Genomic DNA, 25033 nt, shown 5'->3' with positions numbered 1-25033 from the left:
ACAACGATCTGAAGCCAGCATGTACAGCGATCTGAAGCCAACGTGTACAATGATGGATTGTGCCGAACTCAACTCGACTAAGCCAAGTAAGAGGCGGCCAATGTTGCCCCTTGATCGAGTCGGGCTCGGTTTAAGAAGACCGAGCTGAGCTCGATTTAAGAAGATCGAGCCAGGCTCATGACAAGGGTGAATCGAGTTGGGCTCGGTGTTAGTCGGGCTCAGCTCCACAACACTTGACTAGCTGCAGGCGGGGAGTGCGACATGTGTTGGCCCTGTCGAGGCTTAGCTCGGCTGAGAAGGGTGCGAAAAGGGTGTTTGTCCGCTTTCAGCCTGCCAGAAAATGCACAGAGAAGAGAGGGAGATATTGTCGCATTTAGGGAAACAGGGGCCTCGGCTACCAGGCCGAGCCGGGTCTGGCCCCCAAACCAGACAGGACGGAGCCGGGCTAGGCTCAGTTCAAACCGAGCTCAGCTAAGCAAGGTGACTCAAGGAGAGTCGGTATGGGGCAAGGGGATGGCTTCGAAGGGGAGCCAATGAGAGGTGAGAGAGGGCAGGTCGGCCACCCCTCCTGCCTGTGCTGATAGAGAGACAAGAGAGGGCAGGAGGGGCAACACCCTTTTGCCGTGAGCTAACAGAGCGATGAGAGAGGGCAAGAGGGGTGATGCCCTCCTGCCATGAGCTAACAGAGAGCCGAGAGAGTGTAGGAGGGGCGACACCCTCCTACCGTGAGCTACGAGAGAGGGCAAGAGGGTTGGTGTCCTCCTGCCTGGGATCAACAGGGAGATGAGAGAGAGGGCAGGAGGGACGACACCCTCTTGCCCGACGTTAATCAGGGAGAAAAGGGGGGGGGGGGAAGAGAGAGGGAGTAGTGTACCTGGGATGGCAGTGCTGGTTCTGATTACGCCGACGTGAGAATGGCTCCGGCGGGCGGGAGGGGAGACATGAAGAGCAGGATGGCTTCGGGATTCTCTGGTGAGGGTGGGCCGAGGGGAGAAGAGTCGAGGAGGGAAGATTCTGGCAAGGGGTCTGGTGAGCAAAGAGAGGGAGATAGGAGGGTGGCTGGCAAGTCGGGAGTCAGGGGACTCCAACTGGGGGGGGGGGGGGGGGTCGGGGTTGTGCCTTACTCAGAGAGGGGTCTCGTCGGGTTAGCAGGGAGAGTTGAGGCAGGCTCGGGGGGAGGGGTTTGCGTTAAAAAGACCCCCCCCCCCCCCCTTGGGGGTTTAAATAGAATACGGGGGGTGGTAAAGACCCAGATCCGGTCAGATCTAATCTAGATCAAAAACATTTTTTTTTATAAAAAAAGCACGAGTCTTACAACCTACTCCTCTTAAAAGAATTTCGTTCTCGAAATTTCCTTCAAAGGTTATCTGTAGAGATCGTAGTCTAAGTTAATTGGGGTTAACGAGGATGCACAACACATGTATGTGAACCCAAACATAAAAGCTCTTAAAGTGATCAAGACAACTTACAATGAGTTTCTAAGAAAAGTTTTGGGCTAATAATTCGGTCAAACAAAATTTGTACGTGATTTCATTAATGGACTTTTGCTTGGCAAAATTTGTACTGAATCACAAAAAGTCTTAACGTGAAGACTATTAGAGTTTATATTCGCTATTCTCTACTTGTTCGGTCATGGTGGCATAGACATGGCCAAGCACTTCTTTTTGTGGTTGTTGTTGTTGTTTTTGCTAACCTTCAACTGAGGTTCGTCTCTGCCAATCTTCTGCTTTCTTTCGACATTCTCAAACGTAATGTCCCATCTTTCCGCAGTATAGACAACCTCCAGTGTCTCGAGGGCATGGTTGTTCACGATGAACATAGTTGTGTTAAAATATGTAATCCAAACTTGTAACTTCGTATATATATTTTACATATATAAGATAATACATATACATATATATAATATATGTATATGTATCTACCTATTATATATGTAAAATATATATATAATTCTATCTTTAGTCTTAGGGGTAGTTTAGTCTTTTTTACACATATTCTTTTTCGAATATGTCTTGTAATTTCTTTTCCCATTTTTATTTTTCCTTTTTCTTTCAATAAATGAGTTGTACCTACCTTGGGAGGGGCCCAACACACTAGTCGTTGGACCCGGGGCTCCAACGACTATGTGGAGCCCCTTCCAAGGTCTCCTTTAGCCCTATAAATATGGGCTCTCTCCATTGTATTTGTAAGATGAGATTTGGGATTATAGCCCAACCTCTTTAGTGTTTATGAAACTTATGGGTGCAAGTGCACATTTGTGATTCGGTGTGTTGTGTTCGTTGTGCACAAGTGTTCTTGGGTGTGTATGTTCACACATTTATTCTTAAGGTTGTTGCGTTATCGGCTAAAGTATCTTGTTGAAGATACTTTTACATGGTATCAGAGCCTCGTTGAAGAAGAAGAATTGCGATTCGCCTTCTTTTGCATTCCTCGGGAAGCGTGCCTTCAAGTTTTTTGAAATAAAAAAGGATCATCTTCTTCGAGCAATATTTTAGGAGCCTCTTTTGTCAAGAAAGACGCAAAAAGTAATTAAGGTACATTCTATCTCTTGCATTCTTTCCTCTCTAATGGGCGAAAAAGACTCACATTTCTCTCTTGGGTTTAAGCTTAATGGCTCAAACTATCACGTTTGGGCCGGTAATATGGAAGCCCATATTAAAGGAAAGGGGCTTTGGGGTTACGTTCATGGATCTATACCGGAACCGGAACCCAAGATTACCATTGTTGAAGGAGGGGATATTAAGATCCTTGAAGGGGATGAAAGACAAAAGGCCCTTGAAGAGTATTCTAAGAAACATGATGATTGAGAAATGAAGAACTTCAAGATCTTATCTTGGATTTTCTCATCCGTTGAGACCAAGATAAATGCCAACATCATCAAATTTAAAAGGGCTTCCGAAGCTTGGGTATATCTTGAGAAAATGTACACCTCAAGAGATCTATCCCACAAGTACTTTCTCCAAAAGAGGGCTTTGACTCTCCAACAAAATGACATGACCATTCGGGAGTATTTTGCCGAATTATCCTCTATTTGGGACGAGCTCGCTATTCTTGAACCTAAATGGAGTGGTGAGGCAATCGAATTAAGGCACAAACAACTTGAAGAAGACCGGTTCTTCAATTTTTTAAATGGCCTTAGACCCGAATTTGAACAAGTCCGGTCCTCTCTTCTCTCCGCCTTCACATCCCCCTCACTCTAAGATGTTATCACCAAGCTAAGTGGTGAAGAAACCCGTATGGGGATTGGCAAAAATAATCCTAGCATTCTTGTTACTTCCTCTACTCAAGAAGATGGTGAAATGGCTAATGCCGTGTCAAGACCGGGAAATAACATGAGAACCTATAGACCTCCTCATTTCAAGAATCAAGGTCAAGGAGGAAATGATCGGTATGGCAAAAAAGATTATAGCAAAGTAACTTGCTATCATTGTAAAGAACCCGGACATATCAAACCCTTGTGTCCTAAATGGAAGAAATTGATTGCAACGGCTATGGCATCTCAAGTTGAAGAACGACCCTCTTTATCAAGTGAGTCTCTTTCTCTTCAACAAATCGTGGAAGCCCTACAACCTCTTCTCAAGGGAGGTACTTCCGGAGCCGCTATGTCATCCTCTTCCCCCGGTAAGACATCTTGGCTTTTAGATTCCGGGGCATCCTTTCACATGACCCCCTAGTTATTGCACTCTTTCAAACTTTTCTAAAAATGCTTTTCCATCTTTTGTATCAACCGCGGACGGTACATCTCTTGAGATTAAAGGAATAGGTAATTTTGAAAAACAAGACTTCTTTGTTCCAAAAATTCGTTTTATCCCAAACCTTAACCTAAATCTTCTTTCCGTTTCCCAACTCTCGGACCATGGTTGCGATATAAAATTTTCTTCTAATAAATGTTGGATACAGGATCGCCAGTCCGGGAGATTGATTGGGGAAGGCTCTAGAAGAGGAGACCTCTACTACGTAGATTTTCTTCAAGTTCCCAAGAGTCAATTTTGCAATGTCGTCCAAAACAAAGACATTCATGTATGGCATAAGAGATTGGGTCATCCCAATATTGTTAAAATCTTGTATTTGCCTTTTGTTAAACATCTTTGTAAAAGTGACTTTTTGTGTAATGAATGCATTCTTGGGAAAATGAAATGTTTGCCTTTTCCTCAAAGATCCATGTTTACGACAAAACCATTTGAAATTGTCCATTCCGATGTATGGGGACCGGCTCCGGTAATGTCAAAAGGAGGTTTTTCATATTATGTGATCTTTGTGGATGACTATACTAGGTTTTGTTGGATCTATTTCCTTAAACATAAACATGAGGTTTTTTCAACCTTTAAAAGCTTTCACATGATGATTTCAAATCAATTCAATGGATGTTTAAAAATCTTTAGGTCTGACTCTGGAGGAGAATACCTCTCAAATGAATTTAAGAGTTATCTTGAAAATTTTGGAATTCTTCACCAAAAATCATGTCCGAAAACCCCGCAACAAAATGGGTTAGCCGAACGAAAGCACAGGCACATCATTGAAACCACTAGGACTTTGCTCATTTCTCAAAACATTCCAAAAAATCTTTGGGCTGAGGTAGCCCTTACCTCTGTCTATCTCATAAACCGACTTTCATCGAAAAATTTAAACAAAATTTCTCCCTTTGAAAAACTGTATGATAAGGAACCTGATTATAGCAGGTTAAGGGTCTTTGGGTGTAAGTGTTTTGTTCTTACTGATAAAAATGACAAACTTTCTCCAAAAGCCATTCCTTGTGCCTTTCTTGGCTATTCTGAAACCCAAAAGGGGTTTCGTTGTTATGATATCAAAAGTGATAAATTGTATGTTTCCAGAAACGTGAGTTTTTTGGAAAATGTTAGTGGGTTTGAACGTTGTGACCCCCATAATGAAAATATGGATTATTCCTTTTTATTTGATTTATTGAATAAGGACGATGATACTAGTGATAATGAGTCAGATCAAAGTAACCCAAATGAACTTGAAACCGAGGAAAACATCTCCTTGTCTCCTTCATCACATCAACCTATTGAATTACCTAGAAACCCTATCACCTACTCTCATAGAGATCAAAACAACTTTAGGAGTGCTCTTGACAGATATAATGATGCCAGTCCCAGTGCCTCTCAGAATGAAGTGATCCCTCGTAGAACTGAGAGAAGTAGAAGGCCTCCTTCTAGGTTCATTTCCTATGACTCTTTCTCACCAAGATATAGAGCCTGCCTTAGTGCCATCCACTCTTATATAGAACCTAGAAATTTTGAAGAAGCACGTAGATGCCCTGAATGGATTAATGCCATGGACAATGAACCTGAGGCCCTGAGAAGAGCCAAAACTTGGGAGTTTCAACATCTTCCTAAAGGTAAGAAAACAATAGGATGCAGATGGGTTTTCAAAGTAAAAACTAAAAGTGATGGATCCCTTGAAAGGTATAAAGCTCGCTTGGTTGCAAAAGGATATAGTCAAGAATATGATATTGACTATGAAGAAACTTTTGCTCCTGTAGCCCGTATGGTCACTGTTCGATGCCTAATAACTGTTGCCTCTATCAACAAGTGGAACATCTATCAAATGGATGTTAAAAATGCCTTTTTAAATGGTGATTTAAGTGAAGAAGTTTATATGGATGCTCCTCCTGGAATGAAGGCTCCTGAGGGAAATGTGCTTCGTCTTCAAAAAACACTCTATGGTCTAAAACAAGCCCCCAAGGCTTGGTATGATAGATTTAATTCTGTTATGATTGAAAATGGCTTTTCCTCTTGTTTTACTGACACTGCTCTATTTGTTAGAAAATCCAATGCAGGGATTATAATTTTACTTTTGTATGTTGATGACATGCTCATCACTGGGAGTGACTCTAACGGGGTTAAGAGTATAAAATCTATCTTGAAGGATAAATTTGAAATGTCTGACTTGGTTTTCTAACTTATTTTTTGGGAATTGAAGTAGCATACTCTCTTAGAGGATATTTTTTATCTCAAACTAAGCTTGCCTCTGAGATCATTGACAGGTCAGGTATTACGGATGAGAAGCTTTGCGAAACTCCTGCGGTTGTAGGAGCAAAGATGAAAATTGATGATGGGGTTCCACTTTTGGATCCTACACCCTACAGACAGCTTATAGGATCTCTGATGTACCTAAGTATTACCAAACCAGATATATCCCATGCAGTCCACACTGCAAGTCAGTTTCAGCATGCGCCTACATCCGTTCACATGAGTGCCATCTTACGAGTCGTAAGATACATAAAGGGTACTCTAAATAAGGGAGTTTTTCTATCTTCTTCTTCCGATTTAAAGTTAATTGCTTATACTGATTCTGATTGGGGAGGTGACCCAAATAACCGTCACTCCACCACTGGATTTTGTGTATTTTTAGGTGACTCGCTGATTTCATGGAGATGCAAGAAGCAAAAAAAGGTGTCACTCTCCTCAACAAAAGCTGAATATCGTGCCATGGCAACTACTACCATGGAGATTGTTTGGATTCATCAACTGCTTGAAGACATGGGAGTCACAATTGAAGGGCCTACCAAGCTGTGTTGCGACAACAAGAGCGCAATCTACATTGCGAAAAACCACACATTCCATGAGCGGACCAAACACATTGAAATGGACTGTCACTATGTTCGCGAAGCATATCTCCAGGGAGTCATTGATCTTTCTTATGTTACGTCCGAATATCAGTTGGCGGACTTCTTTACCAAAGCCTTGTGTGCTCCACGGTTCAACTTCCTTCTTGGCAAACTATCGGTCATCCTGCCCTAAGTTTGAGGGGGGGTGTTAAAATATGTAATCCAAACTTGTAACTTCGTATATATATTTTACATATATAAGGTAATACATATACATATATATAATATATGTATATGTATCTACCTATTATATATGTAAAATATATATATAATTCTATCTTTAGTCTTAGGGGTAGTTTAGTCTTTTTTACACATATTCTTTTTCGAATATGTCTTGTAATTTCTTTTTCCATTTTTATTTTTCCTTTTTCTTTCAATAAATGAGTTGTACCTACCTTGGGAGGGGCCCAACACACTAGTCGTTGGACCCCTCCAACGGTCACATTTGTGACCGTTGGAGGGGCTCCAACGACTATGTGGAGCCCCTTCCAAGGTCTCCTTTAGCCCTATAAATATGGGCTCTCTCCATTGTATTTGTAAGATGAGATTTGGGATTATAGCCCAACCTCTTTAGTGTTTATGAAACTTATTGGTGCAAGTGCACATTTGTGATTCGGTGTGTTGTGTTCGTTGTGCACAAGTGTTCTTGGGTGTGTATGTTCACACATTTATTCTTAAGGTTGTTGCGTTATCGGCTAAAGTATCTTGTTGAAGATACTTTTACAAGTTGCACTTTGGCCCTGATTGATTTGGCTATTGTTGTGGCTCGATTCTTTTATCTTGATTTTTCTTCTTAAACGGGGTCCCTGCATTTTGTCGTCAGCATGTTGTCGTTTGTTGCCTCCACCATTCTCAACAGACTTTCTGTCTTGTCCACCCTTAACTCGCTCCTAATCATCGTTTAAAAGGGTGGCTGTTACAACTGCTGTAGAGAAAGTTGAGGGCATACTGGTTAGGACCCGATGATGGAGTCCTTCCTTCAGTCTTCTAATGAATTTTCTGGCCCGCTTGCGATCATCTTTGAACAGGCTTGGGCGGTATCGTTACAAGTTTTGAAACTTTGTGGTGTAATCCACTAGACTCGAGCTACCTTGGCATAACTCCAAAAATTCTATCTTCTTCTTATCTTATTCATGTGGGGGAAAATAGTTTGCCAGAAAGGTACTATGGAAAGCTTCTCAAGGAACAACTGTTGCTCCCGGAAAATGGATGCCTCGAGTTACATCCCACCATTTTCGGGTATTATCCTTAGGCCGATAAGTACCAAAATTTTTATTTTCCTCAGGTACCGACAATACCTGAAAAGCTCACTCGGTCTCCTCAACCCAGTTTTCGGCGACCTCCGGATTAGCCTTTCCAACGAGGGTCGGAGGATCTAGTTTCAAAAAAATTTCTTAAGTAATTATGCCTTGGTGATTGTTCGCCTCAGTAGTTGCAGCCTGATCCCTTTGAGAATGAACTTGACTTTGAATTGCGTTGGCGAGGGTGCTCAAGCAGTCCATGACGAATCCCCATTGTTCAGACCCTTCATCAGGCGATTCGTCATTCGTACTTCGCGTCATCCTTTATTCACACCAAAGGACGTGTAAGTCGAAATTTTAAAATAATCGTCGAAAACAAATATGGCAACATTTATATATACTACGAAGCATTTTACAAAAACTCTGCATTGCTGGTTGATTTTACATATGGTTAAAACCTGCCAAATAAGAGTTCGCCGACTCTACAAAAAGCATCAAAATCCTAGCATTCTCTACTCCCCCCCTTAAGAAAGATTCGAGTACTGCTTAACACTATTCTTCGTAATACTCGTGTGCCTCGCCTTGCATGGAGGAGAGGGAGGTAAGGTCGAAGTGTTGGGTATGTTAGGAGAACCTCTTACGGAGGAAGCTTTATCCTTCAGGTTCTGCACGACAAGCTGCTTCTTATCGTGACCTCGTTTAAGATGGCATTCTTTCACAGAATGACCCACCTTACCATAAAAGATACAATCTCTAGGATCCTAGATGCACATTTGACCCGGGTGAGCTTGATGGCATTCTATCCGGTTATCACATCGTCCTAGGTTAGTGCTTTCGTAAGCCAACCTATCCACCCTATGATTCAGGATCTAGACCATTGATTGGAGTTGTTCAAGTGCTCCGGTCAAGGCATCTATTGACTCAATCATTTCATTGTATGACATCTAGACCGAAACATATTTCTTTAATCAGAATAGATAAAAAAATAATTTAATTAATGATTACTTATAGTGCGATGCAGATGCCGAATGATCAAGAATCATTGTATTCTCTATCGCTCTGATATCAAGTTATAACACCCCAAAATCCCGAACTTGTAACTTTTTAGGAAAAAATTGAAAGCTTTGTAATCAATCATTTTTTAGAGTTTTAAAATGGCAATTCAACGAAAAATGATGTTTGAAATAACAAGTCAACGTCCAAAAGAAACCCTTATGCAAAATTACAAAACATGCTCAGGAACGAAACATTAGAGAAAGAGTGGGATCTTGATATCATTACATCATCGCTTGCCGTATCGACCTAATCATCACCTGTACCTCATGAAACAGGTCAGACTTATAAAAATCTGGTAGGTGCATAAATATCAAAATTTAGAACAAAACTAACATATACACTGTTCTTTTCGTGATGAGCAAAATGAGCATGATATTCTTGTTTCGATATTAATTGTCTTAAGGGTACGCAGATGAGAAACGTATAAACAACTGAGACTGCTCGGGGGTTTGTTATTCTGTGTATTTTGATATTCTGGACAACTAGCTAAGTCCGCTCCTAAGGGGAGGGCCAATGACCGAGAGAGAATTCCCCAGATGTCACTTGTTCAAGGAGAAACATCCATACTTCTGCAGAAGTCATTGGGATCTACCACCTAGGATCAGTTTTGGTAGCTCAGTCCCCTAACTCCGATGACCGAGGATATCGAGTTCAATTGCTACCCGAGGAGCGTAGTTGTTAACAACCTATCCATCAGAGTTTTTGTATTGTCCCATCATCTCCTTTGACAGAACCAAAGAGATGAATGAATATGTCAGGTTTTATTTTAATTGACAACCCATTCTACATGCTTTGGTCTTTCAAACCAACTCGAGCATCTTGCCTGTGAACGCGATCATCACCATTTATGTAATTTTCTTTTTTATCATTGTGCATTTGCACGCTATAAGGTTACCATAAACCTCTCAACCAATCATCATAGTACTAATATGTCGTGCATGTTTGATAGTACTGTTACGATGAGAAGGATATCATTTTCTCATAAAGAAACCCTAACATCATTTAGAAATCTCAAAGTCTCGTGCTTTAGGCCAGTTATATTCGAGCCATTTCGGATGCCAAAACAAAGGATCGAACGTATGTACTACTTAGGGCTACACAGTCGAAGCCTTTTCGATACGCAGGGTTGAGGGAAAGTCTTGGTTGCGAATATGCAAACGCCAAATATTCGTTTTTGCTTTTCGAAACCGCGAATAATACGAGCTTTGAAATCTCGCATGTGAAATTCCCCTTTTTTTAAAGACTTAACAATTTTGCGCAAATCTGCGTCTTTAAATGCAAGCGTAATACAAAGTAGGTAGGAGTACGCAAAACTGCTTACTTTTCAAAGTTATATATATATATATATAAAATACATATATATATCAAAGCAAGACTCGATGTGTGAAACCACACATCGAGCTAAATAAGAGCTAAATAAACTGCGTAAGCGATGCATGATGTACAAAATTGTACATTGGTTAAATAAATTGCGTATGCAATACACGATATACGAAATCGTACATCGGCCAAATAAATTGCGTAAGCAGTAGCCTGTGCACATAACGACGACAAAGTAAATGACATAATTTTAAATAGACAAAAATACGCAAAATTGCGTCTTTGAGTTAAAAGCATATATATAGTTAGAAGTATTCTGTCATTTGCTCTCTTAGTCAACTTTTTCCTACATGGGAGATGGTCGGACTTGCTGATGATTCTGAGCGTAGGTTTTTAAGGGCTCGTGCCTTGATTAGCGTGTCTCGTCCATTGTGCCAATGTGGTGCGCTAAAAGATATTTTATCATGCTGTGAAAAAGAATGATGCAACAAACTTAATTTAACAAAAAATATGCAATGTTTGTGTCACAGTGGTCGAACCCGAACTCAGTTCGAGCCGACCGAACCGAGCTAAGCTCTGTACCAAAAAGATGGATTGTGCCGAACTCAACTCGGCTGAGCCAAGTAAGAGGCAGCCCAATGTTGCCTCTTGACTGAGCCGAGCTCGGTTTAAGACCGAGTCGGGCTCATCCCGAGGGTGAACCGAGCTGGGTTCGGTGTTAGCCGGGCTCAGCTCGGCAGCGCCTAACTTGCTGAAGGCGGGGAGTGCGTTAGGGGTTGGCCCTGTCGAGGCTCAGCTCGGCTGAGAGGGGTGCCACAGGAGGTGCCTACCCACTTTCGGCCTGTCGGAACGGCTGCTGCCCCCTTTAGGGAAACAAGGGGCTTGGCTACCAAGCCGAGTCGGGTCTGACTCCCAAACCAGACAAGACCGAGCCTAGGATCGGTCCTTCAGCTGAGAGAGTTGGGCTGGGCTCGGTTCAAACCGAGCTCAACTCAGTAAGGTGACTCAAGGAGAGTCGGCATGGGGCAAGGGGATGGCTTCGAAGGGGAGCCAGTGAGAGGCGAGAGAGGGCAGGAGGGCCGCCCCTCCTGCCTGAGCTAACAGAGAGACGAGAGAGGGAAAGAGGGGCGGCACCCTCCTGCCGTGAGCTAACTGAGAGACAAGAGAGCGCAGGAGGGGCGGCGCCTTCCTGCTTGGGATCGACAGGGAGACGAGAGAGAGGGCAGGAGGGACAACGCCCTCTTGCCCGACGTTAATCAAAGAGAAGAGAAGGGGGGGGAGAGAGGGAGTAGTGTAATTGGGATGGCAACACTGGTCCCTGTTGCGTCAGCGTGACGAGGGCTCCAGCGAGCGAGAGGGGGAGACGGGAAGAGCAGGATGGCGTAGGGGTTCTCCGGTGAGGGTGGGTCGAGGGGAGAAGAGTCGAGGAGGGAGGATTCCGGCGAGCAAAGAGAGGGAGATAGGAGGGTGGCCGACAAGTCGGGGGACTCCGGGGGGGGGGGGGAGGGTCGGAGTTGCGTCTTACTCAGAGAGGGGTCCCGTCAGATTAGCAGGGAGAGTCGGGGCAGGCTCAGAGGGAGGGGTTTGCGTTAAAAAGACCCCCCCCCCCCCCCCCCCCCCCCCCGAGGGTTTAAATAGAATACCGAGGGGGGGGGGGGTAAAGACCCGGATCCGGTCGGATCCAAAACATTTTTTTTTAAAAGCATGAGTCTTACACTTTTGCATATTTAGAAACCTTTGCATAAAGGACCTTGAGAGCATAGTTTCTTTACATGAACCTTGCCATTGGATATAAGTTTATGATTGCCGAGACTACAATGATAAAGGCATATATGCAAAACATCATAACAATCCTTTCTAAAACTAGAACAATTAACATCTGAAACTAAGACTGAATTAGGATGAGACTAGAACTATGGACTGGAACCTCTTTCAACTTATAGAGATTTTGACTAGAATTGAGAGTAAAACTATGGGTTAGAGCCTCTTTCAACAATAGAGATTCCCATGTCATACTATTTCAGCGTACATCTTCTTCATGCATGGATCCTGCATGAAAACCGATTGTAGGTAAAAAAGTGACATAAAATTTGCTTTGAACAAGCAGTTATGGTATAGAAACATTTTATTTGAACTACGGAGCAAAGAAGGTTTTAGATTAAGACAATGAACCTAAAGAACTAGACATACATCTTCAAAGTGTGTAATGGGTTATGGTTTGTTATCACCAATTATAACATTTCCTTTTCCTCAATAATAGACTAGTTTAGAAAAACTTACCAGCATCTCCAAACACAAGATTAGCAACTCAAGAACTGTCACATGGTTATGGATGTGGGTACAAGACATAATGGGGATATGCTTGGTATGACATGTCAATTGTCAGAAATTAGGACAAGAGGACATGACTGTATACAAAAACATACAAATGTGTGCAGATTCTTAAGTTAAAGCATAATCACCGATATAGCAGATATTTTGAAAATATTGCAATATTGTCACTTTTTTAAGGTAAGCTGATAATATCAGCAAAATATCACAATACTTTCATAATATCACTATAATACAAAATGTTGTGATATCACATTATTTTTGCCATATTTTTGAAAAATTCTTGTTATATATTTTAAGCCTAGTTTATCTATTTTTTGTTTCTTTCATATTTTAAAAACTTTAAAAACTTGTTTCTTTATATTTTTGCACGAAAAACAATACATGACATTTCTTATTGTCATTTGTATTTTTTCAAATTTAATTTTTTTTAGGTTTTTCAGAGATTTTCTCAGGAAAATCCACTTTTTGTAAGAAAAATTTTGAGAAAAAAAAATCCTCGGTGAGAATTTCTCAAGAATGATATTGGTGACTATGATTTAAATCAATAAGACATGAATATAACCCTATGTCACATGGACACTTCGCTTGGCATGCGTATCTCGTGATGATACAACACGACACTGGACACTTCACGGGCACAATACGATATTTAATGTAGTAGTCAAACAAGTTTCTCTCATAGTCAACATTGTGTCATTAACTTATCTATTTTCTTTTATGATGTTATTTACTTATTTTGTATTCACTTGAGTTTTTTTTCTTTTAAAATTTGTTATCAATTACATTACATTTCAATTTCAACTTTCATTATTTGATGTTCCTAATTATAGTGATTTAGAATTGTTGTTTTACACACACACACATACATACATCTATGTGTGTATGGCCATGTCCTTGTGTCCTAATTTTTAAAATTATTGTATCATACCAAGCATATTTGCATTGTGTCCCGCTCCTGCATCCATATTAATGTGACACAGATATAATCTCAAGTGAAAAATCTTGAATAACAATGTTAAGTCCCTATAAATAGAAACATCAAATAAAAAAAGCTAAGTTGAAATGCCATGACGTTACTAGAATCTCGTATTCCATCTCCCTTTTTAAGGGGAGGGATGCAAAGAGTGCGTTATGACCCATGGCCACTTGCCAGGTGGGGGTGGCTCCTCCGTTGTAAATTGCAAACCTGATTCTACGAACCCAAGGAAGGGCAAGAGTAGTCAAGGCGACTTGCTATTGTTATTCTTCTTTCTTCCATTCTTCACACTACTCTTCTAAACAAAGAAAGAGGGGATTCATGCTACCTCCTTCTCCTACAGAAAATCGATTGGCGGGAACCAAATGTTCGAAAAGGGTCTTTACGCTGACTTGTGCAAGAGAGAAGAGAACAAGATATTGGAAGAAGAGTCTGCAGAGAAAAGGCATCAGATCCCTTGCGTCTTCCATTCTATTGAGTATATATTCAATATACAATTCTAGCGTACAAAAATACCCTCTAATGACATCTTAAATTACATTGCATAGAAATTGGATCTTGACCCGATCCGGTACATGAATCGGGTCGGGTCCTACATATACATAAGTTGGGTCCAAGACCCAATGACGACTTCTTTTCAGCCTCCCTCAAGTTGTGCATGGTCCTGGACCATGAACAACTTGCCTTTCAGAAACCAAAATTTGTCCTTTGTCAACCCTTTGGTGAAAATGTCAGCAACTTGTTTTTTAGTTCGCACAAACATGGGCTCAATCTCTTTTTCTTCAACCTTTTTCCTAACAAAATGTTGATCTATCTCAATATGCTTTGCTCGACTATGATGAATGGGATTGAAGGACATATTGATGGCACTTTGATTGTCACACAATAGCAGTGACCGAGCAATCGGTTCTCCCATTTCTGTTAGGAGATGTCTTATCCATGTAGCCTCAACAGTGGCAGCAACCATCGATCTGTATTCAGCCTCAGTGCTCGACCTAGTAACCGCCTTTTGTTTTCTATTACTCTAAGATACCAAGTTCGAACCAATTAAGCTGCAATAACCAGATACTGATCGTCGTTCATCTGGATCACCTGCCCAATCTGCATCAGCATAAATACATAAATAATGATCTCATGACCGCCGCCTGGATCTAATTCATTTTTCTTGTATACTAGTCCATCACCAATTGTACCCTTCAGATAACGAAGTATTCGTTTTACTGCCTCCATATGTGATGTATGAGGTTCATGCATAAACTGAGACACCTGATTGACCGAATATACTATATCAGGTCTAGTGAAGGTTATGTATTGCAGCATGTCGACTATGCTACGATACTTAGTGGGATCTCCATATATATCCCCTTCTTTAGAACTCAGTTTCTAATGGATGACACTTGGAGTTGCTAACGGCTTACAATCTTTCATGTCTGCCCTGCTGAGAATGTCCAACATGTATTTGTGTTGAGTAAGTGTGAGTTCATCACATCTTTTATCAACTTTCACTCCAAGGAAATATCGCAGCTCCCCTAAATCTTTCATTTTGAATCTCTGATTTAACTTATTTATTTTCTCAATATGACCTTTGCAGTTCCTTGTGATGATGATATCATCTACATATATCAATAGAAGAGTAGTGACATCTCGTTCATTGTGAATAAATAACGAATGATCCAGAAAGGACCGAGAGAAGTCGTGCCTTTGTATCTCCAGCGAAAAACTCTCGAACTAGGAACAAGAAGCTTGTTTCAATCCATAGAGTGTCTTTTTTAGCTTGCATACATACTGCTTGGCGTCTCGTTCTGCATACCCAGTGGGTTGTTCCATGTAGACTTCCTCTTTTAAATCCCCATGCAAGAATGCATTTTTTACATCTAACTGGCTCAATGTCCATCCATGTTCAATGGCTAGACTCAACACAATGCGAATGGTCCGCATCTTAACAACAAGGCTGAAAGTTTCATCGAAGTCTTGTCCTTGTTCTTGTGTAAATCCCTTGGCTACAAGTCTAGCTTTATACCTTTCAATGCTCCCATCTGGTTTATACTTTATCTTGTATACCCATTTTGACCCAACGACATTTCTATCTAGTGGTCTAGGCACAATCTTCCATGTCCCACATTCATGTAGGGCTTCCATTTCTTCATTCATTGCTTCAACCCATCTTCTAGAACTTGCAACTTGATAGAACATGAGTGGCTCATCCTCTTTATTTATGGACGTCAAGAATAACTGAAAATCCAATGAAAATTTTTTATAGCTTACCTACCTGTCAAGTGGATGTCGAGTCCGTGAGGATCTTCTGATATCCAGTGTCTTTGGAGCGAGACCAAGAGGACCCGTATCTGTACAAGAAGTGGGTGATGTCTCTTTCTCACGCCTGGTGTACACAACACCCTTATACCTTATTGGCTCCAGGTTTTGTTTGACAATCTCTTCTGTTTGAGCTGCATTTGTTGATTCTTCATATATCTCCTTCTGACTACAGTCTGCTGGGCAGTCTTCCTTAGCATTGGAGAAGAGTTCTGAATTTAACCATGGATAGTATACCTCGACACTGGGACTTGAGTTAACAACATAAAGGCTTGAATTAGTCGACTGATCATCAAAATTCATTTCGTCAAAAACTACATTTCTCGATATTTTGATGGGTTTGCTCAATGGATCATAGCACCTATATCCTTTATAGTCTTCAACATATCCCACAAATCTGCACTTTAAGGCTTTGTCTTGAAACTTATGTCTCAATGAGCTGTCAATGTGAACATAGCAAATAGACCCAAACACAAGTAATTCGTGATAATCGGGTTGAATGCCAAATAGAGAAAAATAAGGTGACTTATTTTCTAAAATGATCATGGGCAGTCGATTTATCACATGAACCGTGGTGTGAAAAGCTTCAGTCCATAGAGCTACAGGAAGATTGCTCCCGTGCATCATGCTCATTGCACTCTCAACAATATGTCGATGCTTCCTCTCAGCAATCACATTTTGTTGAGGTGTATGTGGGCAAGACACTCTTCTCTTTATCCCGTTATGTTGAAGAAAACTAACAAAGTCAGTAGAGGAGAATACACCTCCTCCATCACATTGGAAATTGAGAATGTTGGTAGATAAGTGGTTTTGAACAAATGAATGAAATTTCTGAAACAATCCACAAACTTCTGATTTGTGCTTCATGAAAAATATTCAAGTATAGCGTGAGTAACTATCAACAAAAATAAGGTAATATTTACTACCAGAAGGAGAAACAATCAGGGCAAGACCCCAGACATCAGAACATATGACCTCAAAGGGCCTTAAAGCTCTCTTATTAATGGGATTGAATGACAGAACATGACTCTTACATAAATGACAACTAGAATACTTTATATCAGTGACTTCTGAACTCAGACTGGATTTAGGAATGAGATTATTCGAGACAAGCTTTTCAATAAAATGACAACCACAATGACCTAGACGACTATGCCAAAGTCTTGGCTTATTACATTCAGAAATAGCAAACATAAAATCAGAAGGAGCAAGAGATTGGTGTTGATGAGGCTTCAAGGATGAACGGGTAGAATGAACAGAGGAAGGATCTTCTTGAAAGACGTACATGTTGCTCCATCTTTTTCCCTCATCGAATGTCTTCCGCTTGTGAAGATCCTTAACATAAACAGAAGGAGTAAATTCAACTAAAGCATTAACATCATCAACAAGTTTTGAGACAGAAACAATGTTCTTCTGAATATTAGGAGCATGAATAACCTTTGAAAGATTAAGAGAGGACTTGGACATGGGTATAATGGCATTTCCAATATGTGAGATGGAGTGATGTGAACCATCTCCTGTGACTATGCTATTCTTACCAACATAAGGAGTGAGATTCAAGAGTTTACCCGCATCACCCGTGACATGAGTCGTTGCTCCAGAGTCGACGTACCAAGTGCCTTTATCATTTTGCTTCATATTCAACCCTGCCAAGGCTGCCAACAACAACTATTTTACTTCTCCATCCCTCCTAGCCTCTGCTTGTGGAGCTTTTCTCTTGTTTTGAGAGTTGAACCAACAATTTGCTTTAATATGCCCTTTCTTATTACATAAAAAGCAGGTGGGAATAGGTCTTTGTCATTGTATATTGGGCGTAGGAAGTATACCACGACCCCCAAAGTTATTTCTCCCTTGTCCTCCCTTTCCTCGAAAGAAATTTCCTCTACCTTTACCATAAGTCATCCCTGTGGCCAGCACGTCTTGGGTTCCTGAATACCCATGAGTGTCATCAGAAGATCCTTTCAGAGTCATTTCATACTGTAATAGCTTTGCACGAAGGTCTTCAAGCTTTGGAAGCTCTGGGAGACACAATAAAGTCATCATCAGAACATGATAGTCTGGCCCCAGTCCACTCAAGGCTTGCTGCACCTTATCTTTATCACTGACTAGACATCCCATAATGGCTAGCTGATCCATGATGCCTTTCATTTTATTCAGGTATTCCATAATAGACATTGAATCTTTCTTCAACATTTGAAATTCTCGCTTGAGAAACATGATTCTCGCCTCAAAGATCTGCGAATATGTCTGAACTAGCTTGTCCCACAGTTCTTTAGCAGAGCAATCATCAGGAATGACTACAAGTACATCCTGTGAGAGTGTTGAAGTGATGTATGCCACTAATGATTGATCTCTTTTTATCCAAGCAAGATATTCTGGATTTTTGAGAAGAACAGTAAATTGCACCCCTTTATCGTCTGTGTTTTCTTGCGAAATGAACTCTGGCGGTGGTGAGACCGATCCATCTAGATAACCAGAGAGGTCTTGACTCCTTATAAAAGGAACAATCTGTCTTTTCCAGTATTCAGTTTTTCAGATACTAATTGGCCATGGAAATTGGAGGAAAGTCCTGACTGTGGATGTGGTGAATCCATTTGAAAGCTTGGGAAAAGAGAGGACTAGGACAGAGAAATTAATGTCTGGACTAGGGATATTTTGTTTAACTTTGATAAGGAAGGAGATAATATTCAGATAGGGAATGAAAGCAAATGATTAAATATATGATTTTAGAATTGTGTATGAGAGACGGTGAATCTGAAACAATATTAAGATATGAAGGATGAATGGGAAAGGTTCGTGCAAACAAAAAGGGTCGAGATGAAATGAAAAGAAATAGAAAAGAGGGACAAACAGGGGAGACTCGGTTCGGCTTTGTTTAGATTGACGTGATGCAGGTGATTAGAAAGAAGAAACGAGAGCAGAAGAACCACCGTGACTGAGCAGGTCACGTGAGAGAAAAGAAAATAACAGAACTTGGTTCGGCTTTAGCGTGAAGAAAGATGACAGCAGGAAACAAAACACAGAATGTAATATCAGATCTGGATGGGTTTCAGATCCACGTTAAAATAACTTGACAGAAAAAAGGAGATTTTGTCGACAGATGGCAACGTTGGAGAATAGTAGAATAACTTGAAAGGAAAAAGAGGAGTAGGGTGACCTGTCGACGAGGAGAAGGGGTCCGCTCTTCACGATGATGGTAGTGAGATCTGTCGACGAGGAGAAGGGGTCGACTCTTCACGATGATGGAGCAGAGTCTCCAGTAGGGTGACCTATCGACGTGAAGGGGAGATCTGTCGACGAGGAGAAGGGATCGGCTCTTCACGCCAGAAAGTTATGCTGGCTCTGATACCATGTTCGAAAAGGGTCTTCACGCTGACCTGTGCAAGCGAGAAGAGAACGAGATATTGGAAGAAGAGTCTGCAGAGAAAAGGCGTCAGATCCTCTGCGTCTTCCATTCTATTGAGTATATATTCAATATACAATTCTAGGGTACGAAAATACCCTCTAATGACATCTTAAATTACATTGCATAGAAATTAGATCTTGACCCGATCCGGTACACGAATCGGGTCGAATCCTGCATATACATAAGTTGGGTCCAAGACCCAATGACGACTTCTTTTCACCAAAGACGTTGACGATCGATTCCTTATTCCCCAAGGGGAGTTGTTTTTGACCTTTACATCATCATAAAAAGAGTCGAGATATCCCAGGAACCAAGCTAGGGATTCATGACTAGCGTGAAATCCTTGCAAACAAAGTAGCACAGCCCCTTCTTGCTTTGTAAGGTGCATCCATGTTCCTATGTTCTATAGTTTTGTGAGTGATTTTTTTATCTCTTGAAGGGAGAGAACTATTGAAATGTAATGTAATTGATAAAGAAAAAAAATACAGGTGACTACAAATATAAGTATTCAAGATCGTAAAAGAAAATAGATAAAGTTAATGGCACAAGCTGAGAACAATACTGGTGACTATGATTTAAAGCAATAAAACATGAATATTATCTCAAGTGAAAATCTTGAATAACAATTTTAAGTCACTATAAGTAAAAACATTAAATAATAAAACTAAGTTAAAATTGAAATGTAATATGACTATATAGTTGGTGTGTCAAATTTAAAAGAAAAAGAATTCAGGTGAATACAAAATAAGTAATCAAGATCATAAAAGAAAATAGATAAAGTTAATAACACAATGTTAACTGTGTTCAACCCTTGTTTAATTGTGTTCATGAAGTGTCCGAGTGTCGTGTCGTATGTAAACTGGATACATATGCTAAGTGTCCATATGATATAGCCTAGAATGAAGATACCATCCACTCTCCTCGCCATTATATACATTCAATGCTGAAAGTGCAATAGTTAGGCAACGTGTGGTGCAGAAGGAGTAGCATATGGCATGAAAGACAATAAAATGGTCGTGGGCAACATGCTATAAAATCTTTGATCAATGGATCCTACATTGGGGGCAAAACTCTGTATTATGATTATAATATTATGTAGACCACATGTTGCATGAACTTTTTTGAAGAAATGGAGGAGCATTAGGCAATAGGATTAGTCTTTGGCCAGCATTATAGTTGCCTCGTCCACCTTGAAAATTGTTCCTTCCTCTTTCCCTGTATAATGGGAACCTTCCTCACCAGTGTTAGTGACTAGCATTTCATGAGTATGTTGACTGTAAGAATGGTGGACATGCTGGACATATATAATGAATCATACCATAGTATCATAGAAGGCAGTTCTTTAAAAGAGGATTGTGGTACTGGTCTAGTGATGGAGGAGCATTAGGCAATAGGATTAGTCTTTGGCCAGCATTATAGTTGCCTCGTCCACCTTGAAAATTGTTCCTTCCTCTTTCCCTGTATAACGGGAACCTTCCTCACCAGTGTTAGTGACTAGCATTTCATGAGTATGTTGACTCTAAGAATGGTGGACATACTGGACATATATAAAGAATCATACCATAGTATCATAGAAGGCGGTTCTTTAAAAGAGGATTGTGGTACTGGTCTAGTGACCATGGTGCTGAAGATCTTGTAATATGGTCCTAACCCTTGAAGCTTCTGAATGGTTTTATCCTGGTTTGAAACGAGACTATCATTCAGTAGCTAACAGATGGATAATGGTCTTAATTTTGTTGAGGTACTCTATGCCAAGCATGCTCCCTTGACGTAGACTGTTGGATTCTTCTTTTAATTGATAGTTTCGAGGAGTAGGTATTTGGATGAACCACTTCTGAAGGAGATCTGACATGCCACGAGAATGCATTTGTCCGGGACTTAATTGAGGACTTCAATTGAGAGGGTGTCACATAGGCCACAGTGGTCTGATCACTCTTCACCTACTCATGATAAGGATTGAGTCTTGTTGCCAACTTTTGTCCACCTTTCTCATCAACTTCCTCTATTGACATGTACTTTCATGGTGAAATCGTGCTACCATCGAGATGACCCATCAATTCTAGGCTTCGAAGGAAGGGATCTATTTGTTTTCAGAGAACATGGAAGTTCAATATAAGAGCACATTTTTTAAATAAACTGAAATAAGAACCCAAGATCAGATCCGTCTTGCCTTTTCCCCACTTTCTTCCTTTTTTTACCTTTCCCTTTTTCTCTTGCAGCTGAAGGAGAAAACCAACCAGAGACACAGGCAAAGTACTGCCAGTGGTTGTTGACATCAGCTGCATGGCAGGTGATGCCAACCTTTTTTTTTTTTGGATAAAAAGGAGTAAGATCTTATCAAGACACTAGATTAGATCTGAAGTCCAAATAACAACTAGATGTCAAGAGAGAAGTTTTAAGGATTTTCTGATTTGATTTTTTTATGAACAAAAGTTTAAAAAAAGCTTGAAAGATTTAAGAAAAGTAATGGAGATGTTGAAAGATTTAAGGAAAGAAAGAGATTAAGTAGGAGAAAAGAAAGAAGTTTCAAGAAAATAGACAAAGAAAAGATTGTTGGGTATTTCTTTGATCACCTTCCTCTTTTGATGCCATGCTAGATTTGCTGGTAGTTGTGACAATAGATGAGAAGGAGAGAGCGACAGAGTATCCTGGCTGGTTGAAGAAGAGACCCGAGAATACCTTCTTAACATCATAATATATACTATGACTATAATGTAAACTATGAGTAATTACAAGTATACCAATCTCTCCCTGCACTAGTGTATAATGATCAGATTACCCCTAGTGTGTCTAATGATGAAAATACCTTTGCATGTCATCTCTTACAATTACTTCTGAAAAAAAACTCAATGCTTTTAGTGGTCATGCACGATGGAAATTTTGTGTTGGGTTCAGTTCCCTGTCCCGATAGAAGATGGTGAAATCAATGTGCAACATGACATTTAGCATAAAACTCTGGCCTGGCCTGTCCTTAGTTCAACTTCAAATCATAGTCACAAATCTCATTTATCGTGATTTTCTCAGCAAAGGAAAATCTCATGATAAATTCAAAAAATTAATTTTCTTGGAAAATCTGGGGAAAATATTGGTATATTAAAAATATAAGAAAAAACATTATAAATATAAACATGTGAATATCGAGTTAATAACATGGGTGCCTAACCCAATAGAGGAGTGGACGTCACCACTCATCTATTGATAACAAACACTAAACAATTCAATCAGTTAGGGAGCAAAGCTACCAAGCAACAAATTGGAGGCTGCTAAGGGACAAAAACAACTAACTCATTTAGGGAGCAAAGCGACCGAGCAACAAAAGAAATACAGGAGTTAAGAATTTTGGGATAAAAAAATGATGTTTTCAAAATATGCGACATTTTGAAAACAATGCATTTTGTCAGTATTATATTGATTTTTGAAAATCTCGGGATATCCCGAGATTTTCAGAAAATGGCTGATATTTGTGACTATGGTTCACATGTGAGAGTGACTTGTTTACTAACCCCATTTAACATATAGCTTTAATTCCATCCTAGTTATTCTTTGTTGGTTCTGTAAAGCTGTGTTCTTTATTAGTGCATGAATCATCTTATTTCTCTAGAGTGTGATAGCTTTCTGCTCTTGCTTTCTCATTTCTGTTTTGCTATCGAAATCATCTAGATTTTTTTCAGCTCAATAATCTTGCATGACTTTACCCATTTGATGATGGACTTGTTTAATTCACACGCAGAATAGAAAACTGAGTTTACATTAGCTAAACTTATTACTTTCCCGCTTATTTCCATTTAAAGAAGATGATTGGTTAGCATTGCACTAGTAATATCTCCTCTGTGCCATCAAATGATGAATTCATCTGTACAATGAGCATGATTAGTTATCTTGTCCTACAGTATGGGTGTTCCATGTCCTTTACAGTGAGTGAACAGAGGAACATTGGTGGATGCAGATTTTTCATATTTTGAGTTAAAAAATTGATAATATTTGTTTATTTTTTATAATTTCATTATTTTGGTTGAAACTGCAGACTCCTGTAGAAACTTGAAATAGTCTGAGACCTTGTAACCTGGAATATGATGTGTTTGCAGGATTCGTGTTGTAGCAGCTGCTGCAGCCTCATCTGTTGCGCGAGCTCCATCTTCTCGGAGGTTAACTGGGCAAAAGACGGGAGTATGTGATTCTTTAATGAGTCCCCTGCATCCCTTGATTCTAAACTGGCTTGAATAAGATTATTCTTCTTGATGTTCTGAATATGATTGCTCCTAATGAGTTGCATGGTTTAATTCTTTGGCATCATAGTCTTTCTGGTACAGATTAATTCCTCTTCACCATTTGTTTCCCAAAAGCATGTTTGGAAAATAAAAAACTTAACCTTTTGATAGCTGGCTGAGAGCACTTTTTACTTCCATCTTTTTTTTCTCCAAAAATACAAGATGGGGAATAACCCCTGATGGCTCCACAGCCTAAGACCCCTCATTTAGGATGGTTCCACTCAGCTAGTCATGCTTTATCAGTCAGTGTCATAGACACTGATATTTGAAAATATTGTGATATTATCAGTTTTTTGAGGTAAGCCGAAATTATCGGAAAGTATTGTGATATTTTCGAAATATTGTGATATTTTCAAAATATTGCCTAAATATATATATCATGGTATTGTCATGATATTTTTGTGTGATTTCTGAATTTTTTTCTTATTTTTATATATTTTAAGCCTGTTTTCCTTTGTTTCTTTTGTATTTTAAGAACTTTTCTACTTGTTTCCTTATATTTTATCAAGAAAATTATTACAAACTCTGTAATAAAATCCCTCAACGAGAAATGGCCGAGAACTATACTGGTGACTACGGTGAGTAGTAAGCTAGAATAATTAGGGAGGCTATTGTATGCAGCCCTTGGACCTGGTGTTTAGTTGTTGCATGTTCCATAATCTTTGTTTCTCTGTCGATGACTGAAATTTAGATCCTTCTGCAGGGTGTCCAAAATAGACAAGGCCAACTGCTTAACTCAGTCCAAAAGAATCCATCAGATGAAGAACCAAATTCAGCAAAATCCCAAGAACCTAACTCCGCAAGATCTCAAGAACCGAAGTGGGCAAGAAGCCAAGGAAGTCCCCTTGAGCCGTCGCTCCTGGGGACGAGAAGAGCATAAGTGCAGTAATCCACTGGTTTCCTCATAATTCAAGAAATCTTTATCTATCATGTAATTCCTTGTAGAAATGGTTTGCGGTTTGTGGCATATGGGGCATCAAATAAGATGAGCTGATCAATGTGCAACTCAGGGTTGAGTTTATCTTTGTTTTTTTTTTAATTCTTTTCTTTTATTTGTATATTTCTATTAGGAGGAATGGAAAGCCAGTTATCTCTCATTTTTGGTTCTTTATGTTGTACAGTGAGTTCCTTCGATCCCATGACTTCAATTGAAGGACTTGCAATGGAGAATACTTGGAAAGGAGAGGAATGTTTAGTTTTCTATTGGACTTTTGATTGCTATTGTGGGTAACATTGAAGTTTGACTGTGTATCGTGCGCATTTCCCTCCCGAGTCTGCAGACATTACCTCAAGCATGATGAAGCTTTTATAACCAACCTCATCACCCCGACCAAAAATCTCCTGAAAAATTGACAGATTTGTCTACTCAGCAAACGATCATGGGTTCGACACTTCATGCATAACTATAGGGTTATGGTCGTCTCTAGGTCACGGCTCTCCATCGCCCTCGAGTTGAGCTCTTTACTGATTTCATCATGCAATATTAAT

At 40.1% G+C, this 25033-nt stretch overlaps 1 protein-coding gene across 1 annotated transcript in view; it reads left to right on the top strand.

Moving 5' to 3' along the window:
- LOC149837152 (DUF21 domain-containing protein At4g14240-like) overlaps positions 1-24776 on the top strand; it is a 101746-nt gene extending 76970 nt beyond the window's left edge. Inside the window, exons 12-13 of the mRNA XM_090005851.1 lie at positions 23363-23444; positions 24249-24776. Coding sequence (XP_089861977.1) covers positions 23363-23444; positions 24249-24425 — 259 coding nt within the window. The 3' untranslated portion in view covers positions 24426-24776. The remainder of the gene's footprint in view (positions 1-23362; positions 23445-24248) is intronic.
- The last annotated feature ends 257 nt before the right edge of the window (positions 24777-25033 follow it).

Source organism: Nuphar pumila, chromosome 5, assembly GCF_984573655.1.
Source record: "Nuphar pumila chromosome 5, dmNupPumi1.hap1.1, whole genome shotgun sequence".
Lineage (NCBI taxonomy): Eukaryota > Viridiplantae > Streptophyta > Magnoliopsida > Nymphaeales > Nymphaeaceae > Nuphar > Nuphar pumila.
This window is presented reverse-complemented; position numbering and strand designations above follow the sequence as displayed.